This window comes from Elaeis guineensis, chromosome 3 (assembly GCF_000442705.2).
Source record: "Elaeis guineensis isolate ETL-2024a chromosome 3, EG11, whole genome shotgun sequence".
In the NCBI taxonomy this organism is placed as follows: domain Eukaryota; kingdom Viridiplantae; phylum Streptophyta; class Magnoliopsida; order Arecales; family Arecaceae; genus Elaeis; species Elaeis guineensis.
In genome coordinates, this window is record NC_025995.2 from 95953635 (window position 1) to 95977222 (window position 23588).

A 23588-nucleotide genomic window follows, 5' to 3' on the forward strand; every position below is an offset into this window, starting at 1 on the left:
CAAAATTCCTCTAATTTAGTCAAGATATAGGTAACCAAAAGAGAATTAAGGATGGAGCACCCTCGGGGCAAAGCAAATAGCCTTCCAAATGGAGGAGAAGAAGTTATAACAAGAAAAAAGAGGGCCCACCATCTTTGAAGTCTAGTTTTATAGTGCATACCCGCTAAGATTTTTATCGAGTCTCCTCTCAATCACCTTTCTTGCATTTAGTTTTTTCTTCTAATATAGCCAAAGAAAGTATTTAATTGTAGCAAGGATACAAAAACTCCTATGAGAAAATAGGAACCTATAGTTAATGCCCCTGTTATTAAGGAATTGATATAGAGAAGCAATGAAAAATTTGTCATTACTATATGACTTCCGAATGATCTGATCTTCCACTAGATTCAAAATTAACAATAGCAAGGAGATTTGAAAGTTGAATTAATAGTAAAGAAGGGGTATCACAAATCCAACTATCATTTTAGAAGAATAATATACTTTGACCACTAATTAACGATTGTGTATCAAACCCTATTCTAGAGTGCTAAAAGAGCACAAACTACATCTCTCTAGAATAATGTGCTTTGAGCCCCATATTGTCGAGACCTACTATTGCAGCAATAGGTAATATCTTAATCATCATATCTTGTCAACGATAATTAGTTGTAGAACAAACCTTACAGTCATGGTAAAGCCTAGCTAAAGAGTTCAAACATTCCCATGAAGATATTAGGGACATGGCAAGAAGGAGTGAAAAGGTAGCAAAGTGACAAGCAATGCTTGAGCCCAATTTAGAGAAATTAGGATCGCATTGAATTGATTTGATTCGGTATTAAAAGCAAAAATAATTTCTCATGTTTGATATGAGCGAACTGTTATAGATGACTGGATTCCCAATAAAGAATGCATATGTTTCGATAATTAATAATAGGCCAATGACTTGTAAGGATTTTTGTTTCATCAAAGGACTTGCACGAAGTTGATTCTCTTTGTATCATAGAAAGATTCTTAAAAAATTTCTTTGTAATTGACCATACATATCTCACATGCTCATATAATATATTAGAAAGATCACCTTATGTCACCATATAATTTCAAGCATGCTTTTTCCCAAGAATTTCGCTCATATGGCAAGAAGTGGCTACATGTGGCTATGTATTTATGATCAAGAACAAAAAAATGAGACAAAGAAAAGGCATTGGACTCAAATCGAATCCTATGATGAGGATATATCACCTTGGATTCAAATTGGATCCTATGATGAAGATCCACATATGTATCGATGACTTCACAAAAAATGACAAGCCTTTGGCATTCAATCACATGCATATAAAAAGAAATAATGAAGAGACAACAAAATTATTATATCTATCATGATAGTTGGCCACACTTTTATTCATGTGTATAAAAGGATAAAAGAAAAATATAAAAGGATGACAATATCTATTAGAAACTAAAATTCATTAAAAAAAATTCATTATTCTATATATAATATGGTCACAGCATAAAGAGATTTAACTGAACTACTTTTTTCCATAAAAGTTTTCGCACCTAAAATCTAAATGGATCAAAAAATTTAATTAGACTAGTCCGAGATCTAATGAAGGATAACATCTAACAAGTGTAAAGGAGAAGAGATTCAATCACATGCATATAAAAAGAAATAATGGAGAGACAACAAAATTATGAAATCTATCATGATAGTTGGCCACACTTTTATTCATGAATATAAAAATATAAAAGAAAAATATAAAAGAATGACAATATCTATTAGAAACTAAAATTCATTAAAAAAATTTCATTATTTTATATATACTATAGTCAAAGTGGAAAGAGATTTAACTGAACTATTTTTTTCCATAAAAATTCCTGCACCTAAAATCTAAATGGATCAAAAATTTTAATTAGACTAGTTCGAGATCTAATGAAGGATAACATCTAACAAGTGCAAAGGAGGAGAGAATGCATAGAATAAGAGCAACAAATGATTAACGAATGCTTTTGGTTCAAATCTAGCAAGTGATAGCGGATGTAGAGAGGAGATTTAATTATCAAGCAAGTGATAGTGGATGTAGAGACAGGAGTAGTGGTGTGTTATCTTTTTTTTCTTATGTTCTTCATCCACTTTAAGTTGTCAGCTATTCATTTTTCAAATTTTGGCTCCTTTGTTTTCTTCCTCCACTTCTATTTTTTGGGGATTTGGTTCCTCACTACAATTTATATTAGCTTGTCGAAGAATCAAATAAGGTGATAATCCGTTATATTGAACATGTGATACTTGGTCAATTTCCCTCTCCTTTGGTTTTTATTTCATGTTTTGTTCCAATGTTAGATTGTGCTACCATCCACTTACCCCTTGATGATCCCTGATGTCCTTACTAACAGTCAATTGGATCCATGTTCCAGCCTTGTCAGGTGCGCTTCCAAAGTGCTTGGTCCAAGTAACTAATTCCAATTGTTGACATCTGTTCTGAGATATCCAAAGCAAAACTACAAATTATTGGTGCTCCTGCTCTTGCTCTAAGAAAAATAACACCAATGAAGACAACTAAAGTGAAGTGAAGCATTAGTCACGCGTGCCAAGCATGTAACGGTAGTTTCCAAAAATGGAAAAAATGACGATACTTCGATGCCATGTTCGACGTTCTTAGCATTCGAACGGTTGAATGAAAATTAATAAGAATTAATTTGTGAAGTTTCTTGGGAACTGTTGAACATGTTATATGAGATATTCTTTAAAAAAAAATGTTATATGAGTTAGAAGTTAGAACTCAGAGAGAGACAGAGAAGACGACGAGGGACGTTTATGGGTGGCAGATAGCGAGCTGGGAGGTGGCATTGGGATCGAGATGGCCATCAGGCATAAAGTCAGTGGGGCAAAAGAAGGGGGAGAAAAAGAGGAGAATCCAACTCTGCTTTGGAGTTAGGTTTAGGGTTAGGGTTTTTCTTCCAATCCCTGCCCCCCTCCCGTATAGTGTGAGAGGGTGATAGAGAGAGAAAGCCTGATGCACGATAGCTGTACGTGGGTTAGGTAGCAAAACCCTGCAGCCCAGAGGACCCATCCCTAGATTCCTGCCCCCTCTTTCCATCCCTAAAGGCCACCACCTTAACTAATATATATTTATTTATCTGGAGACAGCCTTTCACTAATGAGGAATCTCATTGCCCAATTTTATTTTCCCATAGTCGCACCAATCCATAGAATATAACCCCATGGAAACGGAAATGTCCAACCTCTGCCAATAAACATTGGAGCCCGCAGATTTTTTTTCTTTTTAAAAAAGGGAGGGGGACCCATCACCTCCCACTGCAAGGAAAAGAACAAACTAACCAATGAAAGTATATTAACCACACTCATCTCAGAAGAATCAGGGTTTAACCTATGCAGTGAATTAACTAATAGAATTCACTATACTACTATAAAGTTTCATACGGATATATATTTAATTCTATATCAATTATTAATTAAAAAAAATTTAATACTTACATAAGATTAAAAAATTTAAATAATAATTTCAATTAATTTTTTTGGATAAAATTTTGGATCCTAACAAAGGAGATCATAACGGATCTATTCCATAACTTATGTGAAATAGGAGATACTGTAATATGAATTCATTGGGCTAACTACAAGTCGGTCAGAATCGTGAATGGATACATGGATTTAGACTATTAGCTTAGTGAGGAAAGATCTTGGATATTTATACAGGATCAAAAAATTTAAATAATATCTTCCAACTAATTTTTTTGAATAAAATTCAGAATTATAATAATTATATTAAAATATGGATTAAAAATAACCATCTATCTTAAGTTATGTTCCCAAGAAGAATAAACCTTGATCGATGTATAGTGATTGTATGATTTGAAATCATGATATGCTCGCCGGGGTATTACTCCGACAACAACTACCATTTTGTATGTAATGCGGCATTGTTAATTATGAACCGAAATTTGTCAATTATTGTTACTGCCCATGCACGTTAGATAGAGATAATTATCAACCTTAAAGTTTTTGTGAATGCTATGGTTCGATGAAGTAACAAAAATCTGGTTGGATTGATGTCCAATTTGGTCGATTGGAACATATAAATGACCGAGAGTAGAGTAGCCTATTTTTGTGGATAAATGACGCTGGGTTATATCAGTTAAGTCTAATTAAATGGCTGTGTTTAAATGGCTGTGTTTTACCTGTGTAGTCTACATTAAAAAACAAAGAAAGCAGCCCACCGTTTCTACCAACAAAACCTAATACTCAAAAATCAATGAGAAGTGGAATGGGGACTCAGGAATCAACTCATGACAACTGCCTTCCTCTACTACGCAACAAAGAACCATATACATATATATATGCTGTACAAGAGAAAAGAAATAAAATGATAAAGTAAAACTTGTTTTTTCCTACAAGAAAAAAAAAAAAGAAAGTTGAAATTCTTTAGTCTTTATACAAAAAGAAAAACCTCCCAACATTACCATTTACTTCACTCTCTCCATTTCATGTCAACCGGGGCCCTTTGCTAGCCTCCTAATAGGATGAATCTTTTTCTCTTTTTCTCCATTATCCTACAATATATTTCCACCTTCACTCCCTCTCAAATCCCTCTCCATCTCCAGCCCCTCTCATCCTTCTCCAAAGACCCCCTCCTTTCTCTTTCATTGTGTGCTTGGGCTGGTGATCCATGCGTCTTTGAAGAAAATGGCCTGCAACGGGATGGCTTCCTCTTCCTTCTTTCCTCCTAACTTCATGCTTCAGATGCAAACACACCATGAAGAAAAGCACCCACCCCCCACTTCTATCAACTCCATCCTCCCTACCACCCCATGCACCAACCTCCAAGACTTCAGAGGTGAAGAGGAGGAATATTAATGAACATGATGACACCCATTTCTCTTTCCCGAGATCTTAAACTGGAGCTGACTCCATTGGGTGTTCCCTTTGGTTTGGTGGTGCAGGTGTGGCCCCGATGCTGAGGAAGAGATCCATGTCCTACTCGGGGATTGAGGCCTGCGAGGAGATGAACGCTGAAGACGACTTATCGGATGACTGCTCGCAAGCAGGGGAGAAGAAGAGAAGGCTCAACTCGGAGCAGGTGAGGACTTTGGAGAAAAACTTTGAGCTGGGGAACAAGCTGGAGCCTGAGAGGAAAATGCAGCTGGCCAGAGCCCTTGGTCTGCAGCCAAGGCAGGTGGCCATATGGTTCCAGAACAGGAGGGCCAGGTGGAAGACCAAGCAATTGGAGAAAGACTATGATGTGCTCAAGAGGCAGTTTGAGGCCATCAAGTCAGAGAATGATGCTCTACAAGCCCAGAACAAGAAACTCCAAGCTGAGGTAAATCTGAATTCTGCATCTCCTTGAAACATATTTGGTTTTTAAGTTCTTCTCTTATCAGTTGCATTGATGGCTCAAAACAAGTACTTGGTTGTTAAATTTGGCGGACTACAAAGCAGTTTTCTTTTTAAAATATTACTTGTTGCATGGAACTGTCAAATCCTTTTGATTTTGAGTCTTTTGAAAAAGATCTGTCTCAAATCCTTAGGCTTATTAGAGGGCTTCGAGCCTTTCGAGAAAGATGCCCTATAGATTGGCCATGTATTCTTCTAATGATTGAGTATATCATGTTTTTCAGAAATTGGATGATGATGGGATGAAGCACAAAGTCTTCACCTTTTTGGGTGCCTTTTTTCTTTTTTCCAATTGCTTCCTCTCTACATATATAATAATAAAAGACACATCTTTTGGGCTTTTAATTGGTACTTAATGAAAGTTGCACATCATGCGTACTATTTTTCCTATCTATTTATTTTCTATGTTGAAGTTTATCAAGGTATTGTTTCACTTGAAGGAGTTATTACAAGGATCTTATAGCACAATTCATCACCTTATTGATCAGCTCATTCAAACATATCTCTTGCATTAATTGAACTGAGATATTTATATTTGCAGATCTTAGCTCTCAAGGGCAGGGAAACATCAGAACTCATCAACCTCAATAAGGAAACTGAAGGTTCTTGCAGCAATAGAAGTGAGAACAGCTCAGAGAACAACTTGGATATCTCGAGAACATCGGCCATCGAGAGTCCCTTAAATCCTCACCAAAGCATACCCCTCTTCCCATCAATTAGGCCAGCGGACATAGACCAGCTGCTCCAAACCTCTTCCAGACCAGAGCTCCAATACCCTAAGATCGAACAAGGCGTCCCAGATGGAAGCCTGAGCAACTTGTTATGCAGCATGGAAGACCAATCGTCATTCTGGCCCTGGTCAGATCACCACAGTTTCCACTGATCCATTCGATTGATTCCATTGGTAATGTATCAAGTGCTGCCCACTCGGTCGCTCTCCATGCTCTACGCCGACATGGTCTTGGGCTTTGAATCGAAACAAATGGTGTATGAAGAAATTAAAAATACCCCTTCAAATTTGAGTCGGCTTGGAGGAGGGATGTAGTAGAGTAATAAAGTCTTTGTTATTAGTAGGTTTTTCAAGTCACAGCACCTTTTTCCCCATATTGCTAAAGATGTCAAATAATATTATTAGATCAAAACCAAGTTTACATGGATTTTGTGGATGCTATGTGGCTTTGCATGGGCATGAAGTATAGGGTGTCTCTCTACATATTTATACGTTTGTCGCTCTTTATTCTTAGAAAGCCAAGAATATGAATCCGTTCAGGTTTCCCGAAGAAAGCTCAGATCACAACCACTACAAAAGCTCAAAAGCCTTTAAAGCTGCCAACTTGGTTCAGAGATGGTGGGAGAGAATATGCAAGTAACCAATCTACTTGATTTTCATTTGAACCATGACAAGGACGAATATTTACTGGTTTTCTTTTCTTATAAACTTTATGGATAACTTAAATTTTTATCTTAGCTCCAACGTTCTTTCAACAAGGAAGAGTGAATTGAAGTGTTTTGTCCGAAGTTTTAGTGATGGCTTTATAGGTCCCATGCACCAACCACTGGTAAAAAGCCTACAGTAAGGCTACTTGCTGAAGGGGGAAGAGAATATGGAAACGAGGAAGAGTACAAAAGAAAGAAGGAAAAGAGAGGAGTGCATGAAGGTGGGGCAGGGAAAGAACATGGGGGTAAGAAAACAAGGTGTTTGAAAAGGGGTCTGTCTTTGGTTTTGGTAGTAATGTCCTACTGACAAGGCAAGGCATCCTCCATCCGTACTCCCTCTCTTTGGACTCACGAGAGAAAAGTCCTGCTCTTAAGGGAGGCATGTGACCCACTGTCACCCACTATCTCACAACCCCTTTGTCATGGGGTAAAAGCGTGGAATCCTCCCTGGAACCACCATAAAGCCAACAATAGGAAGGAAGAACCATAAAGTCCATCCTCCACACGTACAATCTAATCTTTTACCATGGTCACAGCACTGCGAATCTTTTGAAAAGTTCTGCAATTATTCATGAACATGTTGTGGTAAGTAATAATGAAATCAATTCCTGAAAATCTTTGATAAAACTATTAGAACTTCAGATACTATTAATAGTATCATTAATTTCATACATGATTATTTGATGCTCAAAAATCTTTGTGAACCTTGGTGAAATTTTGTTCTTAATTATTCCAATTTCAAGAGGAAAAGGAAAAAAAAAAAAAAAAAGCTTTACTGCACCACTCTTTCAGAACATGCATGCATGAGGTCTAAAAAAGCCGGAAGTCCGCTACATGGTATGTGCGGCTCCAATTGACTCTCAAATTCCTCCAATGTCCCAATTGCTACACAGGACTACCATGTTATATTACAGAAAGTCTTATTACATATGTAGAACCCAACTCGGTCTAAAAGTTTTGAACTTAATCATGATCTATGTAGATTCCTCTTTTACATTACTTTTCCTTCCTCATGATTCTCGACTTGTTGAAGGCCTATTATATTTGTGAGTCAAAGAGAAATAAACATAGAAGGGCCCAAAATTATAGAAAAGTAACATATATAGCACAACCCTAACCCTGAACACATTATAAAATAGTCACATATATGTATATATAATAGGCCCTTTTTACATGTACATGTAACATAAAGGATATTTTACTAATTTCATAGTGGTAATAGCAGCAGTAGTCGTCCAATTTTGGGAGTAGATTTGGAGGCATGCCAAGTCTACGAGCTGGGAGAGAAGTTGAGATTGCAGCTCATAAAACCAGCCCTCGTGGCCTTCCTCAGGGAATCAGGATGGGTGGGTCATAGCACTCACAAGCACACATAACTCTGTTCCTTACCGTTCCTAAACCCAGACAAGGAGTGTGGAATGACAGTGAGAGAGAGCCCACACCACATTTTGTTTACATGATTTTTCTCACCATCCTTATCCAGTGCACTCGCGAGTTTTTGACTCCTCACAATTTTGTGTGTGTACATTTGTACCATTTCTCTTTGTAATGGTGACAAAGAATTTTCTTATATTTCTAATTTGTATGTTGTAATGAGTTAACACAGTAATGTTTCTTCAAAAAGCAGATATAGCACGCACGGCAATGCTATAATCTAATGGAATTTTAGATACCGAAACTATATCCATAATCATAAACCACTATATGAGAAAATACTTTGCGTACATCTTAATGTGCCCCTGTGCATACTTGGGTCATGATTTTTTTGGGAACATCTAGGGTACAAAACCCGTTATCAAGAGAAATCATGCCCTACAACATACACACCATATGGTCACGCATCATGTCAATCACCTCATTTCCTTCTCATAGCTCCATTCATCATATAAATGTGCTCATCTCGATGACTGACCCATAAAAAATAGATAAGTTGATTAGTGTGGTATACAACCATATTAGTACCTATGATGTAGGATATAACTTGCCCTTTATCAACCACGTATCTCATGTATAGCACGCAAAAAATTTAGTTTGGTGCTTATTTTGGTGGAAATGCGTCAAGCAGTGCTCCATTTTATATATATATATATATATATAGTGGACCTAGTACCCAGTGATCGCAAAATTTTATATATATAGAGTAGGCCTAGGGACCTCCGGTTTTAATGTTGATGGCTAATTAATTACCAAAAATTTACTATTAAGAGGGTATCCTGATGAGATAGCATACTAAACGTGGTTGTCAAATGTTTATTAGAGTCTGTCAAATGTTTATGATCAGCAAAAATGTGACATGTCTGCATAAAGATCGATGTGCAAGCACCAAAATCAACCATCCGCTTGCTTGGCTAATCTCAGAAACAACTAAATATTCTCCAAAAAAAAAAAAAACAAGGGAGCAAAAGGCTGGCTTAGCAGTTGGTAGAAGACATTTGCTTAAATTTAAACAGTAGGTGATTTTAAGGGCAGTTGGTAAAATTATTGTGCCATCTCGGTTCTACTATGGTGCAAAATGATGGGATCCGTCCCAGTTCGCCTGCCAAAAGTAAGCTATCAACCTGAGTATATCACATCTATCTGTTCTCTTGTTGTCACCTTGTCATTTCATAGTTTATTTGTTCTCCTCCTCTTTTGAACCTGACCTTCAACCTTTTTTTATGTATAAGTTTAGAGCAATTTGGCATTTATTTTAGAATTAACAATTCAATTTCTTTCTCAATAAATGGGAAGAAGGGAAGAATAAAAGGAAGGAAAGAAAACATCAAGTACTTAAAGATAAGGTGTGTATTTAGGCAAGCAATCCTTATATATCCTTGCATCATAGGTTGAAGGTTATTGTGTTGTGAAATACAATAAAGTTCAAAGGCTACGGTGAGATTCTTCAAAGAACATACGTACATAGGATGCTACAAAATAATTATGACAATTTTGTACCAAAAAGATCATGTCCTGTTCCCCAGTGAATTGAGATAAGGGTGGGATCTATTTTTCATCTTCTTCAACAGTGTATAACAGAAGAAAGTTGTGGGGGACTGACTCCGGTATCCAAGATAACGTTTACAATGATTCAGAAAAAGACTGGTTGAGAATTGTTGGGATCTCATGACGGGTAGGTGTCGGCGATATCGTTCCATTGGTTCAAAGAGTGGCCAGGAGCATTTGCTCTATGTGGAAGCATAATGACCAAGCGTCCTTGCATGGGGAAGGAGCTCACCCCAACAATTATCCGCCAAGGTTTGTATACGGGACATCTGAGGAATGATTGGCTTCTTTATCCTTGCTGTGCTGTCCATTATTCAAATAGCTATATGATGATCCTCCTTTTGAGTGCTAATTTGGTCTTATTTGCAAGCTCAAGGAAGCTCTCAATTTTCCTCTACAATTTGTAGTACATGGGCAGGGATCACTAGGATGGTCTAAGATCCAAGTAACATATGTCAGTTAGTTCTCATTGATAGCTTTTATCGTGTGTGTTAAGGAACTAATCTCATCCATAGTTCAGTCAACACAACCTGGTTAGTATTAAGATACCTGCAAATTTCTCACCAAAAATGAATGTCTGAATTATTATTTATATACTCTATAGTGATTTGCTAGGTAGATTTGGAGGGGATAAGAGCAGATCACATAACATCTCTTAGAAAAGCTGTGGAGGGTACCATCATTCATTTCATACAAATGCTACAATAATTACTTGTTGGGTGGATGTCTGGTCTGGACACCACCTTCCAAGACCTTTTCAGTACCACACGATGCAGTAGGAAGAAAGAAAAAACAAAACAAAAAAGAAAAAACAATCAAAATATGTGGATCAGCCACAAAAGGGCTCGCCTCCACGGGGCATGCAAACTTCACTATGAAAAAGAAATTTTACAAGAGGAGACCTCACCCTCAACCCTTGTAACCTCAATTCTCTCTCACTAGAAGTTCCCCTCACAAAAGCTCTCTCTCTCTTGGAAGATCTCCTGAAACCCTGAAGTACCTGGCGATCGCTGTCCAGGAGCCTCCTGCTCCTTATCTCTCAGCGCTTCTGCCTCTCTCTTCTCTCTTCTTGGGTTCTGCACGGCTGAGAAAACGAACCACACCTCTCTCTGTTCGTCACAGGCCTTTTTAAAGGCTTAAACTGGGTTTAAACCTAATTAGATTAGGTTTAGGTCTCCTAAATAAGCCAAATCACGCTCTTGAATCGTCGGATCGTCACCGAGAACTCACTGGGCCGTTCGATCGCGATCGGTCCACGAAATAGTACCGTGGACCGCATAAAATGCGTGGGAAATGTCCACGCGGTCCACAGGCCCAGCCGTGGACCGCCCGATCCACGGTGGACCGGTGTAAAGGGCCAGGCAGGCCGCCTGGGCCTGGGCCGGCCCGCGTGCCTGGGCCGCCCGCCCGCCTAGGTCGCGCGTCTCGCACGCCGCCGCCTGCGGCCGCGCCGCTGCTGCCCGCCGCCGGCCGCCAGTGGTCCTCCGCCGCCTCGAGTCTCGTGCCGACTTCAAAAGCTCGTATCTCCTTCATCCGAGCTTCGTTTTGGGTGATCTTGATCTCGTTGGACTCCGTTTTTCACCGTGAACCTCGCTGTGGGCTCAATGTGGGCTAAATCTTGAGATGTCAAATCCTAACAATCTCCACCTTGACTCGATATTCGGTCTCCTCCAAACTTCAAGAGCTTCTGGATCTCCTCGCCCCCATGCCCTGGGACAATTGCCTGCTGATCATGGATAGGCAAACATGGGAGTTGAGCCAGGCTGTTTGATCCCATCTCCATCGTATGCTGTGCTTCTCCTGACCTGAGACCTACTCGGGGCATCGTCCTGCGGTAATAGGAATCTCACCTTGCGACATCGCCTCTCGTCCTCCCGAGTCTCCTGTCTCGTGCCCGATCCGCCTCCTAGAGCTCCACCTCGCTCTGGACTCCACCTGGCTCCCGAAGCTCCACCTCGCACTGGACTCCTCGCCAGGTAATAATGTCCTCTGCTCCCCTTCTTCCCCTCCAGCACAATCCTATTGCCGCGTAACACCCTCAGGATTCCTCCACCAGCTACCATCCTGTAGCCTCTTGAATCCAGTCTGCTAAGTAAGATAAGATTCCGCTTGAAATCGGGTATGTATCGGACCTCCCCCAATCTTCTCACTGCACCGTCATGTATCCTCCAGCTGACCGTCCCAATGCCTCTGATCGCACAGCTCGATCCATTCGGCAGATATACAGTGCTCTCACTGTTCTCCAAGGAGTCAAGCTGCTCCTCTCTGCAACATACATACTAGGGGCATGCAAAATCTAATATCCACTGCTGGGAAGAAGTAGATACCTCGTCAGATATCTCCAGGACATCTCCATCTAAATCACTGCCGGTCGTCGCTACAGCAACCACCGTTTAATTTTTCAGTTGAGGGCAATCTCTGGCTAGATGCCCCAACTCCTCATACCGGTAACATCTGATTTTGCTCAAGTCCCTCCTGGACTTGGACCGCCCTCGTTGCGATTTTCTGTCGCTCTGTCTACCACCTCCTGCTCCTCCAGAAGCCACCAAAGCTGAGCTACCGCCGCCTGAGCTCGAAGCTGGGTTCTCCCTCCTGAGAACCTCGTTCTGGAGTATTGCCGCGGTGATCTCGTCCATCTTGATAGTGCTCTTCCTCACTAGAAGAGCAGTCATCAAGGACTCGTACGAAGGGAGAAGTGACGCCAGCAAAACCAACACCCTGGTCTTCTCCTCAACGTTCTCGCCAACGCTAAGGAGGTCGGTGAGGATCTTCTGAAAGTGGCTCAAATGCTCCTGCATGCTCTGTCCCTCAGTCATCCGCAGTTGGTAGAACTGTCTTCAGAGGAAAAGAGTGTTGGTGAGAGACTTCGCTATGTACAACTTGTGAAGGCCCGGCCCATTAGCCCGGTTTGAAAAAAAAAAAAAAAGCAAAGAAAATATAAAATAGAAAAAAATAATAATAATAATAATAATAATAAGAAAAGAAAAAATTTTTCTCTCTTCCCTCTCTTTCTCTCTCTCTATTGTCTCTCTCTAAAAAAAAAAGAAAAAGAAAAAGAAAATATATATATATAAATATATATATATATATATATATATATATATATATATGTGAGAGAAAGTTTCTCTCATCCCTCTCTAAAGTCTTTCTCTCTCTAAAATTAGATTCGTTCTCTCTCTACTTTCTCTCTCTAAAAAAAAATCCTATGAATCCCTTATTAGGCTATCTTCTTCACTTTTAGGGACCTATGACCTTAAATCGGGTTAGAGCCGAAGGGAGAGATTTATTGGACTGATTATCAAATCGGTCATTTCTTTATATTATGTAATTTTATTAAAAATATAAAATTTATTAATGATTTAATATTTTAAATAGGACTGTCTGATTCTTTTAAGGAAGATTAAAAGGTCCGGGACGATCGAGGTAAGTAGATCCTATGCTTCTTATTTATTTTTAAATGATCATATTTTTATGCAAAGAATTGCTATTGATGAAATCATAATTTTTCATAAAATAAGGATCGGCATATGTGATATGAAAAATCATGTTTTATTATGAGCATTAATTTCATGAATATGTCTTATGAAAATAGCATGATTATGAAACATGAATTTCATTGTTTTTCCATCTATGTATATGTATGCTTTAAGAAAAAGATATAATGATTTCAAAGGCTCTCAGATGGCTATGAATGAATCCCTACGGGAAGGTCGACATCCGGAGCTAGCATCCACATAAAACATGGCCCTGTCAGCGGGTATAAAGTTGGCACAAGAATTAAGAACTCTGTCGATTAAGAAACATGGCCCTGTCACGGGTATAATAGTGACCTTAGCACGAATATCTGTGAGCAATGTTTTGAAACATGACATGAATACTTGATGAAAATGATTTACGATTTATAATTGTGAAATATACATGATTTATGCATGCATGATGAGCTTATAACTTGTTTTATTATATGCTCTATGAAATATTTATTTTTATAATAATTATTATTTGCTAAATAATGTATTATCATAAAAAACTTATGCTTGATCCGATAAGGAAGCGGAAGTCTACTTACTGAGCTAGTGTAGCTCATATTCTTTTTGTTTTCTCTTTCTTGTACAGAGAAATAAGGCTAGGATCGAAGGATATGATTTCTTATTTCCACGGAATAATACCGTGGACCATATGAAACATGTGGAAAACGTCCACGCGGTCCACAGGCCCAGCCGTGGACCGTCCGGTCCACGGTGGATCGGTGTAAAGGGCCAGGCAGGCCGCCTGGGCCTAGGCCGACCAGCGCGCGCGGGCCCACGCACGGGCTGGGCCGCCCGTGCGCCTGGGTCGTACGTCCCGCGCGCCGCCGCCTGCGGCCGCGTCACTGCTGCCCGCCACCGGCCGCCGACGGTCCTCCGCCGAGGGCTCCGCCGCCTCGAGTCTCGTGCCGACTTCAAAAGCTCGTATCTCCTTCATCCGAGCTCCGTTTCGGATGATCTTGGTCTCATTGAACTCCGTTTTTCACCGCGAACCTCGTTGTGGGCTAAATATGGGCTGAATCTCGAGACATCAAATCCTAACATTACCCATGTCAAACACTTTGAGAAATACCTCCCAAGCTGCAATGGAAAATCCTGTTCCAAGTACTGGGCTATAACACTGATTCATAAATATCAAAAACGTATCTAAATATTTTTCCTGTTATGGTCCTAAGCTTACAAATGCACTCATAAATAATCATATTTCAATTTTATGTGGATTTTAGTATTAAGAACATTATAGAGAAGTGCAAACCATTTCAAGTTCTCGGGATGCAAGTGGGTCAGGTCAGGTCAGGAACTATCTTGATTGAATCTGGAACATTTTCGACATACTAGGCCTCTATGGTTATCATACTGGTGGGTTCAAATCCTGACCCTTCTTAAGTAAATTCTCTATTCACAGAACCAATGCCAGAGAGAACAATGATTTATTTTAAAGTAAGAGATCTATGCCCGGCTTAGGCTCAGAATTTCAATGATGTCGGACCCTAAGATGGAGGCTTTAAGCCCATTTATCTTGGAAAAATTCTCATTTTTTAAGTTCCAGGAGAGATAATAGCCCTCTTTGGTTGTCATAGTAATATACTGACGGTTAGGTATTCTAAGACTTGGGGAGACTTTGTAGCCTGGTTATCATTTAATAATTAGATTTTGCTGGATTGAAGCAAGATAATTATCCAGCATGATTTTGATTCCATCATTAAGAAAATCAGCAAGGATCTGAAGAACAAATGATTGGTGGACCAATTGGAGGTCTACTTCATTATTTACTTCAGTAATGGAGCACGGTCACATGAATATCTGCTTAAAGTCAGCATCCAATAAGATTAACAATTTCATAATACTTGCAAGGGAGTTTATGATGTCTGAATGAGTATTATACATTATAATCCATGATACATACAAATTAAATATCTTGAAGTCTTTGGATGGTAGATATGATAATGAGATGCTTATAGTGAAAGCCATGTGTTGCCAACTGCGCCCTTGTATTCTCTGTTTGAAAATTCTGTCCATTTGCTATTTCTTGCTTCTTTAATGTACATTAGCTTTAGGCATGTGTGGTGCACTTACAAGAAGAGACATACCTACTATAAATAGGGGTGGCAATGCTTAACTATTCGAACGGTTTAACTTGATTGTAAATTGGATTAGATTACCTATTTAATAAAATAGTCAGATTCGAGAGTAGATTTTTGACTCATTTATAAAAAGATCTATTAATATAAATGTGTCTCTATGCGCCCACATGAAGATGATGGAATCTGTTGCACTGATTTGTTCACGAAAGCATATCATTAGTGAGTGGACCACATGTAGCATAAGATTCTTATTGAAAGATCATAGAGTTTTGCTGGTTTTCTAGATCCAATCAATTGCAAATGATTGATCTCACTCAGGAATTTGAAGGTCTCTGCATAGATAAAGTGAATTGGCAATCGTTATTCAACCTAATGCCTCATGTATGACTATATATTATCGGTTGTATGAGTAACAACTAATTGCCTTGGCAAAACCAAATCAAAGATGAAGACTACATGAGATGATCCACAAATGAGATCATAATTTGCTGCCAACCCTTTTGGAGGTCGAGCTTAAGACATGACTTGATCTTATAGTTTTACCACCAAATTAGCCGAGCAGAATTTATACCTTGAGGTAGAAGCTTACATGAACCTCACTCAAGTGCCATTATGCATGTGTTTTTGTGGGTGTGCGTGTTTTTTTTTATTTTTTTGTAGAAAGAAAAAATGGAAGAGCTTGGAGGCTGTACCCGCTTTGTCGAAAATATGAAGGGAACTTAGAGCGTGGGGAGAGAAAGGAGAAAATATTTTGAAGCAACTATAGTGGATTACTTCAAAAGTTTGACAATTATGGTTTCCCACTCTTGTTTCAAATTTCACCAACCAGTTTGTGGACTCATATGTGAGTTCTTTTGATTGCAACGAATGAAATATGTATTTCTATTCAAGCTTCTTGTAACCCACCTGTCCAATAGGGTTGGATTGAGGTTTCATAAATTGATTGGGCTGGGGCTCAAAATTCCCAAACGGACTTTAGAATAGATTGGATTAGGTTTGACCTTCAACCTGACTTAAATCCATCCGGAATCAACCTGATCGGACCTTAAATATAAACAAATAATGTTAATTTATATTTATGTTTCCATTTTGTATTCATATTTTATATAGATTATTTGTTAAATTATATGTAAATATGTTATTGTAATTGATGAATAATTGAGGTATCAATCCACAAGTATTAATCCAAAAAAATATATTTCAAATCTTCTCTTAAATTTCTTAGTTTACTCAAAACCGCTTGATTAATCTGACCTGCAACCTGACTCAACCCAAATTTATGTTAAACAAGTTTGAATTAGGAAAATCTTTACTTGAGATTGCGTTGGATTGGGCTATGATTAGGAGATATGGGGATTGAGTTGGGTTAGAGTTTGCCTTCAATTAAACACAGTCTGGCTGAGTTGCATTATTTGGACCGCTAGGACAAAAGAATTATGTGGGACAGTTAGCTTCTTAGTCATTTGATTTTTGCTGGTCAGTTAGCATGGCATTTAAAATGTGTAATGCTATGGAAGCCACTGGATGAATATAATTTTTATTATTATTTTAAATATATATTTGATATATTCACAAGAATTATGCAGGAATTGTTTACAGAAGCAGTTAGCTTCTCATTCATTTGGTTTTATCATTAAGTTTGCCAAAAATTTAGAAAAGCAACGGAAAAGAAATTAAATAAAAACTTATAATTAAGGATAACTAAAACTCTCTGACTACATGTAAAGATAAAGAAAAATAAAAACAATACTTCTTCAAAATTTAACATTTAACTTTTTCTTCTTTATGATTCCTGCTCACAATTTTCTTTCCATAAGAGAAACATTCTTTATTTCCTAGATGTACTGTATCTTGACATTTACATAGAATCTAGAAATGTCAATCTGCTAGTTTCTAGGCTGAAGTACCCAACATATATAACAACTCCCATTTTCTAGATTTTATCGGAAAGGACAAAAAAAAAAAAAAAAAAAGCAAAATTTTTCTCAAGATATAAACTCGAGCTTCAGTTTTGTTTAGAAAAAAAATATGCAGATTGTAATAGTTTGACTGGCTAAACAAGTTAATAAAGCATTCTAAATTATCACACGTATCAATATCTTTCATCATCGTATCATGATAATATAACAAAATTCAGACACACTCATGCTGATTAAATTCTGTTGTGATAATGAGTCCATTTATCAATTTTTGGCAAAATTGATACATTCTTCAGTTTCATATTTTTTTGGCAAAATGTCAAAATATTCAGAGATATATTTATCTAACCCAACCCAAGAACCTCAGTACAAAACCAGGTCCAATACGATTGGGCAACAATGTTTCCAAGCGCAGACACGTGTCCAGCATTTAATCTTGTGCTGGTTTACGGATCTTGAAGCAAGTCGAAAGAAGGCCCCATTCACTGGCCACCCAAAAGTTAGTCCCAGCCAGCAACGGATAAGCCCGCCAAAGGAATGGCCGCCGCCGCCTCCTCTTCCTCCGCCACCGCCGCCGCGCTCCCCCTCTCTTCCCCGCCGTCCGCCGCCCCCAAAGCCCTACTCCAAATCCCCTCCTCCCCCTTCCCTTCAAAAACCCCACCTTTCTCCCGACCCCGAACCAAAATCTTCGTCTCCTCCCCTCCCCCCTCCCGAACCCTCTCCCCCAAATCCCCTTCCCCCTCCGCCGCCGGCGAGGAGGAGCGCGTCTTCTTTGACGGCGGTGCTCACTACGGCGACCTCGTTGCCAACCTCCTCCTCGGCTTCACCCTCCTCTGGCTCCCCCTCACCCTCGCCGCTGTCTCCCGCGCCTTCTTCCTCCGCTACCGCTTCACCAACCGGCGGGTCACCGTCATCTCTGGCCTCACCGGCCAGGACCGCAGCGACTTCCCCTACGCCTCCATCCAGGACGTCAAGGTCGTCCCCAGGTTCATCGGCGAGTGGGGGGACATAGTGATCACTTTGAAGGATGGGACCAAGGTGGACCTGAGGAGCGTGCCCAAGTTCCGGGAGATCGCCGACTACTGCCTTTTTATGGCCGAGGGCCCGAACGGATCGGAGGAGAGGGCGGCCGGCGGACCAAGGGGATTCTGAGTTCAAAGTTGGGAGCTTTGGGGAGGATTTGGATTTTCTTCTCCCGGGAGGTATGCAATCGATTTCATTTACTTCTCTTCTGATCTTCTTGTAGGGAAAGGAAGCAATGGGTTTTGTAGTTCATTTTGTGTTGGAATTGTAATATTGTAGAAGGGGGATTGACAAAAGAATTTTTCTGAATTTAATTGGAATGTTAATTTTTTTTTAATGTAATTAAATATTTTATGTACCAAGGTGCTGACATTGAATGATATGGTTGGGTGGGGATTGCTGATGATATAAAGAATGCATGTTTGTATGTCAAAGAAAGAATCAAGTTAAAGGAATTCTATTTGTTGGTTGGATAAAGAATAAGGAAGAAGAAGGGGAAGAAGAAGAAGCATAAGAGAAGATAAACACAGCTATAGTGATTCATGGTGATTCGTCCGTTAGCCAGGTATCTGAAATATATGCAACCATCTGAACCTCTAGGATTCCAAACCCTCATGCTATTCTAGAAAAAGTGCTTGGTGCTTACTAGTTGGAGAACTTCGTGACCCACAATGTCAAGAATAATCTTAACTAAGACAAACTGCTCATTCTCTCAAGTCTCAATAAAATCCTGACTGACTTAAAATCAAATTTAATGCAATTGTGCAAGTGCTTTTGTTTTTTTTAAAGAAAGAGTTCAAGACTAGGTGACAAGCGCACATCATAATCCATGTTCTGTCACAACTAGGCAGCCATGTCCGACACAACTAGTTAGATTTACTTGGACTTTTACATTTTGTTCTGAGCTGGATTTGTCTCCAAGAATTTGGTTGTTTATATTTATAATTATCCTAGATTGTCTATGGGTTAAGATCTAGAGATAGTTTGATCTTAAATAGATCAGATTCTTCTATGATAAAATGTTATTGTTGTAATTTAAGACAAGACGTGAGCTAAGATCGCTGCTTCTTTTTCTGCTTTATTTTGTTGGCTTGGTGCTGGAGACGAATCATATTTTGAAGAGCATATGATAAAATACCAGAGGAATTGGCCATATCATGGGAGGGAGGATGAGGATTTTTCTTGAATTAACGGATAATTAGATATCTGTATCCTTGAATGACAAGGCAAATGATCATGATACATGACTGAAGAGGCATGGACACATGGTGACTCCAAGAAATGAAATTAAAGTTTGGATTTTAATTTTTTTAACAACATAATCTCTATGACAGATTGCACTTGCCTTTCTCTTCATCCTTTCCACTTCTTATCATTTCTTTTTTCCCATTGCTTTCTTATGACCATTCAATAAAGATGAGTTATGGTAGCCACCTCTTTGGAGGAAGCTACTTGACCTCAAGATGGGTATTCGGGGGCCCTTAAGTTGCTGTTGATGAGATTAACTTTCGCTTTTAAATTTGGGTGATTGAAATACACAAGATAGAAGAGAACTGTAACTCTGTTAAATTCCATTTCGAGGTTAGTTGATCGCCTGCTGTTAGGATCAAATCCTACTTCCACCACCCCTTGAATAATCCCCCTCATAAATGGGTTATGCCAATTTGATTCAAAAGTGTGGTCCCAGATCATTCTCTTTTGGATGATAAACAAACCTTAAGAAATAACATCATACAAACAATAACCCAACATTCATGAAGATGAAGTAAAATAAACATGGGAAGCTATCATATGGTGATGTTGATGGGATGTTCACCATGATGAAAAAAGTGGAGTGCCTCATTTTGTTATCAAGCTCCCGATGGAAAAAATTACTTACCTAGTACAATGCATTCCTCTTTTTTGGGATAGTTTGGGATTCTTGTCTCAGGACATTAGACTTCAATTCCATTAGGATTCTCCTAATGGATCAAAGCTTAACTTACATAAACCTTCAGGAAGAAAGTCACAAACTCTGTATATCTTATTCTATTAATTAAGCTCAAACTATGAAGATCTGATATACACTTTTGACCCCTTGACTGCTTAAGCTTTTGGGTTATGTGCTTTTGTATCAAAGTATATTGGATTAAAAAAATACAGTCTAGTGTTTAATTGTTTCTTGATATCTATAGATATCCATTCTTGCAGAAGCTTATTTCCTCCTTTTGGCCAAGAAAATCAGGTTAGAAAGAAGCATGAAGAATTGCACTTAGAGTAACCATTTCTTACTTCCATGGGATGATGGTGGTCACTTGGTTCATTTTGATTATTTTCTACATTATATTATTATGAAATTTTCTTTGCTATGTGGCAGAAAATAGCATGTTTAAGGAATATTCAAGTGACATAAAAGAGCAACCGGTTTCATGTGACCTTTGGTTAACTAAAAATTGCAAGTCCTGAGATCTTGAACATACTTAAATTTATATAAGCATTATTATTCCGTAAATTTAAGATTAATTCATTGCCTGTGCTTATTATCTTGCATTCATTTATTGTGGATAGTAAATCGTCTTGAACCTGCTCAAATAGAAAATCTATAGCCTCCTTCTGAACTGATGTTCCGGCCTCATTGATCAGAGGAAATTGCACAATTAATAAGCAATAATATTCTCGAAGTTGAGGATTTGTCATTGGAAATATATCTTGTATCATGTTGGTGCTGTTTGTAATTTTTCAGATGCTATTTCTGAGATATTGCATCATAATATAGCATGCTTTAGTTATATGGATAGTTGTGCAATGAAAATGTAGATGAAAAGGATATAAACAAAAGAGTTTTGGTCGGTTGGAGATTAAATGCTTGTCTGATATATTCTATGATATGATAATCCTCTTTTCAATCACAAAGAAAATAAAAAATAATTTGGTACCTAATATTTTAAAAGTTGTAAATACATTCTGGCGCTTCTTCAGCCTAAAAAAGAAATAACAGAATGATTGGAATAGTTACTAAATAGCTACTCTTTCTTTTCTTTGTCTAAGGAAAAAAGAAGAAGAATTATTAGGAAGTCCCAACCTGGTTAGCCTGCTTTCATTCAGAAAATGGAAGTGACAAAAACAAGAACATGAAAGGCAAGCTTGAAAACAAAACAACAGGGGAAACTGCTACTGGACAAATCAGTCATTGAGTCTAATCGATCAGGAAAAGAGGGATGCTGTCCGGAACCTGTCAAGGAGCATAACTGGCTACTTATCTTAATTCTCAAATATCTGTGATCTTATATTGTTCACATCATATTGTCGTATATCATTCAATTTGTAATGGTATCATCACAATGAAAGATAATACGAGCTTGCTGTCAATGAAAATTTGCATGCATCTGATGCAAATTGCAAAACGTGGTTTCAGCTTTCAAACAAAAGAAACAGGCGTTGTTCTGTTTCTGTTGAGTTGGTATATCGGACTCTTAAAATTTGATGCTATGTAGTTGATTGTGCCGTGTCTTTTGACTGGGCCTTCATGTTTTTTTCTTAACATATTGTTTCTTTCTGCAACTTTGGGCAATAATGAGCCGAATAAAAGATTATGTAAAACAAATGAAATGTGGCACTGTTGATAATTGATAAAAATAGTAGGGCTCTAAACTCAACAAGCTCAAACTGAGTAGAAGAAGAGAGGGGCATTGCAATAATACTATTCCAATAGGGAGATAAGTCAAGCCTGCAACCCGAACATAAAGTGAAGAGTAACATCAATGATATTTTTCTGCCCTCCCAGATCTGGCTTGTAGAATCACACAAAGTTTTGTGGAAAACAAAATTTAATGAAGTAAAGCATTCTAGATGCACTTATAACAACAGATAATATGATTGTGAAACATTTTAGATGGTGAGCGAAAGCCAAAGGATACTCAGTAGAAGAGGAGCATGGATTTGTTTAGCAAATGGTAGAATTTGAGTGACTGTCCATCACAGCCTTCCAAGCTGCTTGTTAAGAAGCAGGTGAAATCCTCTGCAGTCGTTTGTAACTAGAAACGAGCTGCACCTGTTTGAGAATTTAAAGGTCCTTACAAATGTTGATGGTCAAAATGGTGACACTTTAAGGATTGCAAATTCTAGTTTGTGCATATATGGCCTTTGGAGGCGGTCCAAGGTTCAAATCCTGGGTATTACTCAAAAAATATATTTTGTGCATGTGCATAGAGAAAGAGGTAACGGACTTTATTATCCCCTGAGAACTACCTTAATTTTGTAGTTTTCATTTTGAGAGTATGTTAGATCATATTCCAATGTCATTAAGTTTACAAGGCTTGTAAAAAGTCCTTTAGGAAATATCATGATTGCTCAACTGATTCACAATGTCGGATGAAAGAATTCCCGTGGTCCTCCTATATCTTGGCCAACTTCTGTAGTTCTATATCTCAAATAACTATTTAGCTACAAAGTCATTCCATTTATGATGGGAAAACCTATTTGAAATATACTAGGCAGATTCAGCATGACAAATGAGGTGAAAAAGGGAATTTCCTTATTAATTGCAGAATATTTCAAAAGAGAAGCATTGCAGGGAGCTAATTGTGGTTGATTTAAAGTTTTTTTTTTTTTTTTTTAAGTTGCTGCTCAGAATTTCTTAACTAGTTTTTTTAAGAGCTACTTCTTCGTATATTTTACTTTGCAATTATAATGTCTCTTTTAATATGTTCAAAAAACATTTATTTGTCATTGTCAAGTACCACCTACACTTTTTACTTTTAAATATGGATATACGAAAAGAAACAAGTAGGATAATATGAGGATAGCAGAAGGAATATTACTGTTACCAACTAGTTTTTGAAGCTTGAATATGTTGACAGCTTAGGATCTCCACAGAAATTTGTACAGTGCGTTATTTCAGAATCCACCCACCGAATTTGGGAGCCAAACTTAGCTATTGTACACCTAATGTTCACATTCGTGGAGGATCGGATCAGAAGCTGCCGGTTCGAAGGAGTATTTTTTTGAAACATCTCTGTTGAAAGATGGTAGAAGATAGTGCTCCCATCTGAACAAATCGTTTTTTTGTTCCTCTCCATGGGCCCTCTATTTGACTACGGTTGGTCTTTCCATCTCTTAGTCAAAAGAGAGCACATGCTTACCTACTTTGCAGAGCATGCCTAATTAAAAAACATATTGCTTTCATATTCGCTTATAGTTCACACTGCAGTAAAGAACTAAGACTTCATCGATATTTGATTACAAACTAGGACAC

General features: G+C 38.4%; 2 protein-coding genes across 2 annotated transcripts; both read left to right on the forward strand.

The window, feature by feature from the left end:
- The first annotated feature begins 4559 nt into the window (after positions 1-4559).
- LOC105041709 (homeobox-leucine zipper protein HOX21) lies at positions 4560-6557 on the forward strand. The gene is made up of 3 exons (XM_010918708.3): positions 4560-4829; positions 4936-5312; positions 5928-6557. Exons 1-3 carry the CDS (start codon positions 4679-4681, stop codon positions 6267-6269), a joined length of 870 nt encoding a protein of 289 aa, XP_010917010.1. The 5' UTR covers positions 4560-4678; the 3' UTR covers positions 6270-6557.
- An 11234-nt stretch (positions 6558-17791) lies between these two features.
- Positions 17792-18535, forward strand: LOC105041707 (uncharacterized). The gene has a single exon (XM_010918707.4). The coding sequence runs from the start codon at positions 17870-17872 to the stop codon at positions 18482-18484; it is 615 nt and encodes a 204-aa protein (XP_010917009.1). The 5' UTR covers positions 17792-17869; the 3' UTR covers positions 18485-18535.
- The last annotated feature ends 5053 nt before the right edge of the window (positions 18536-23588 follow it).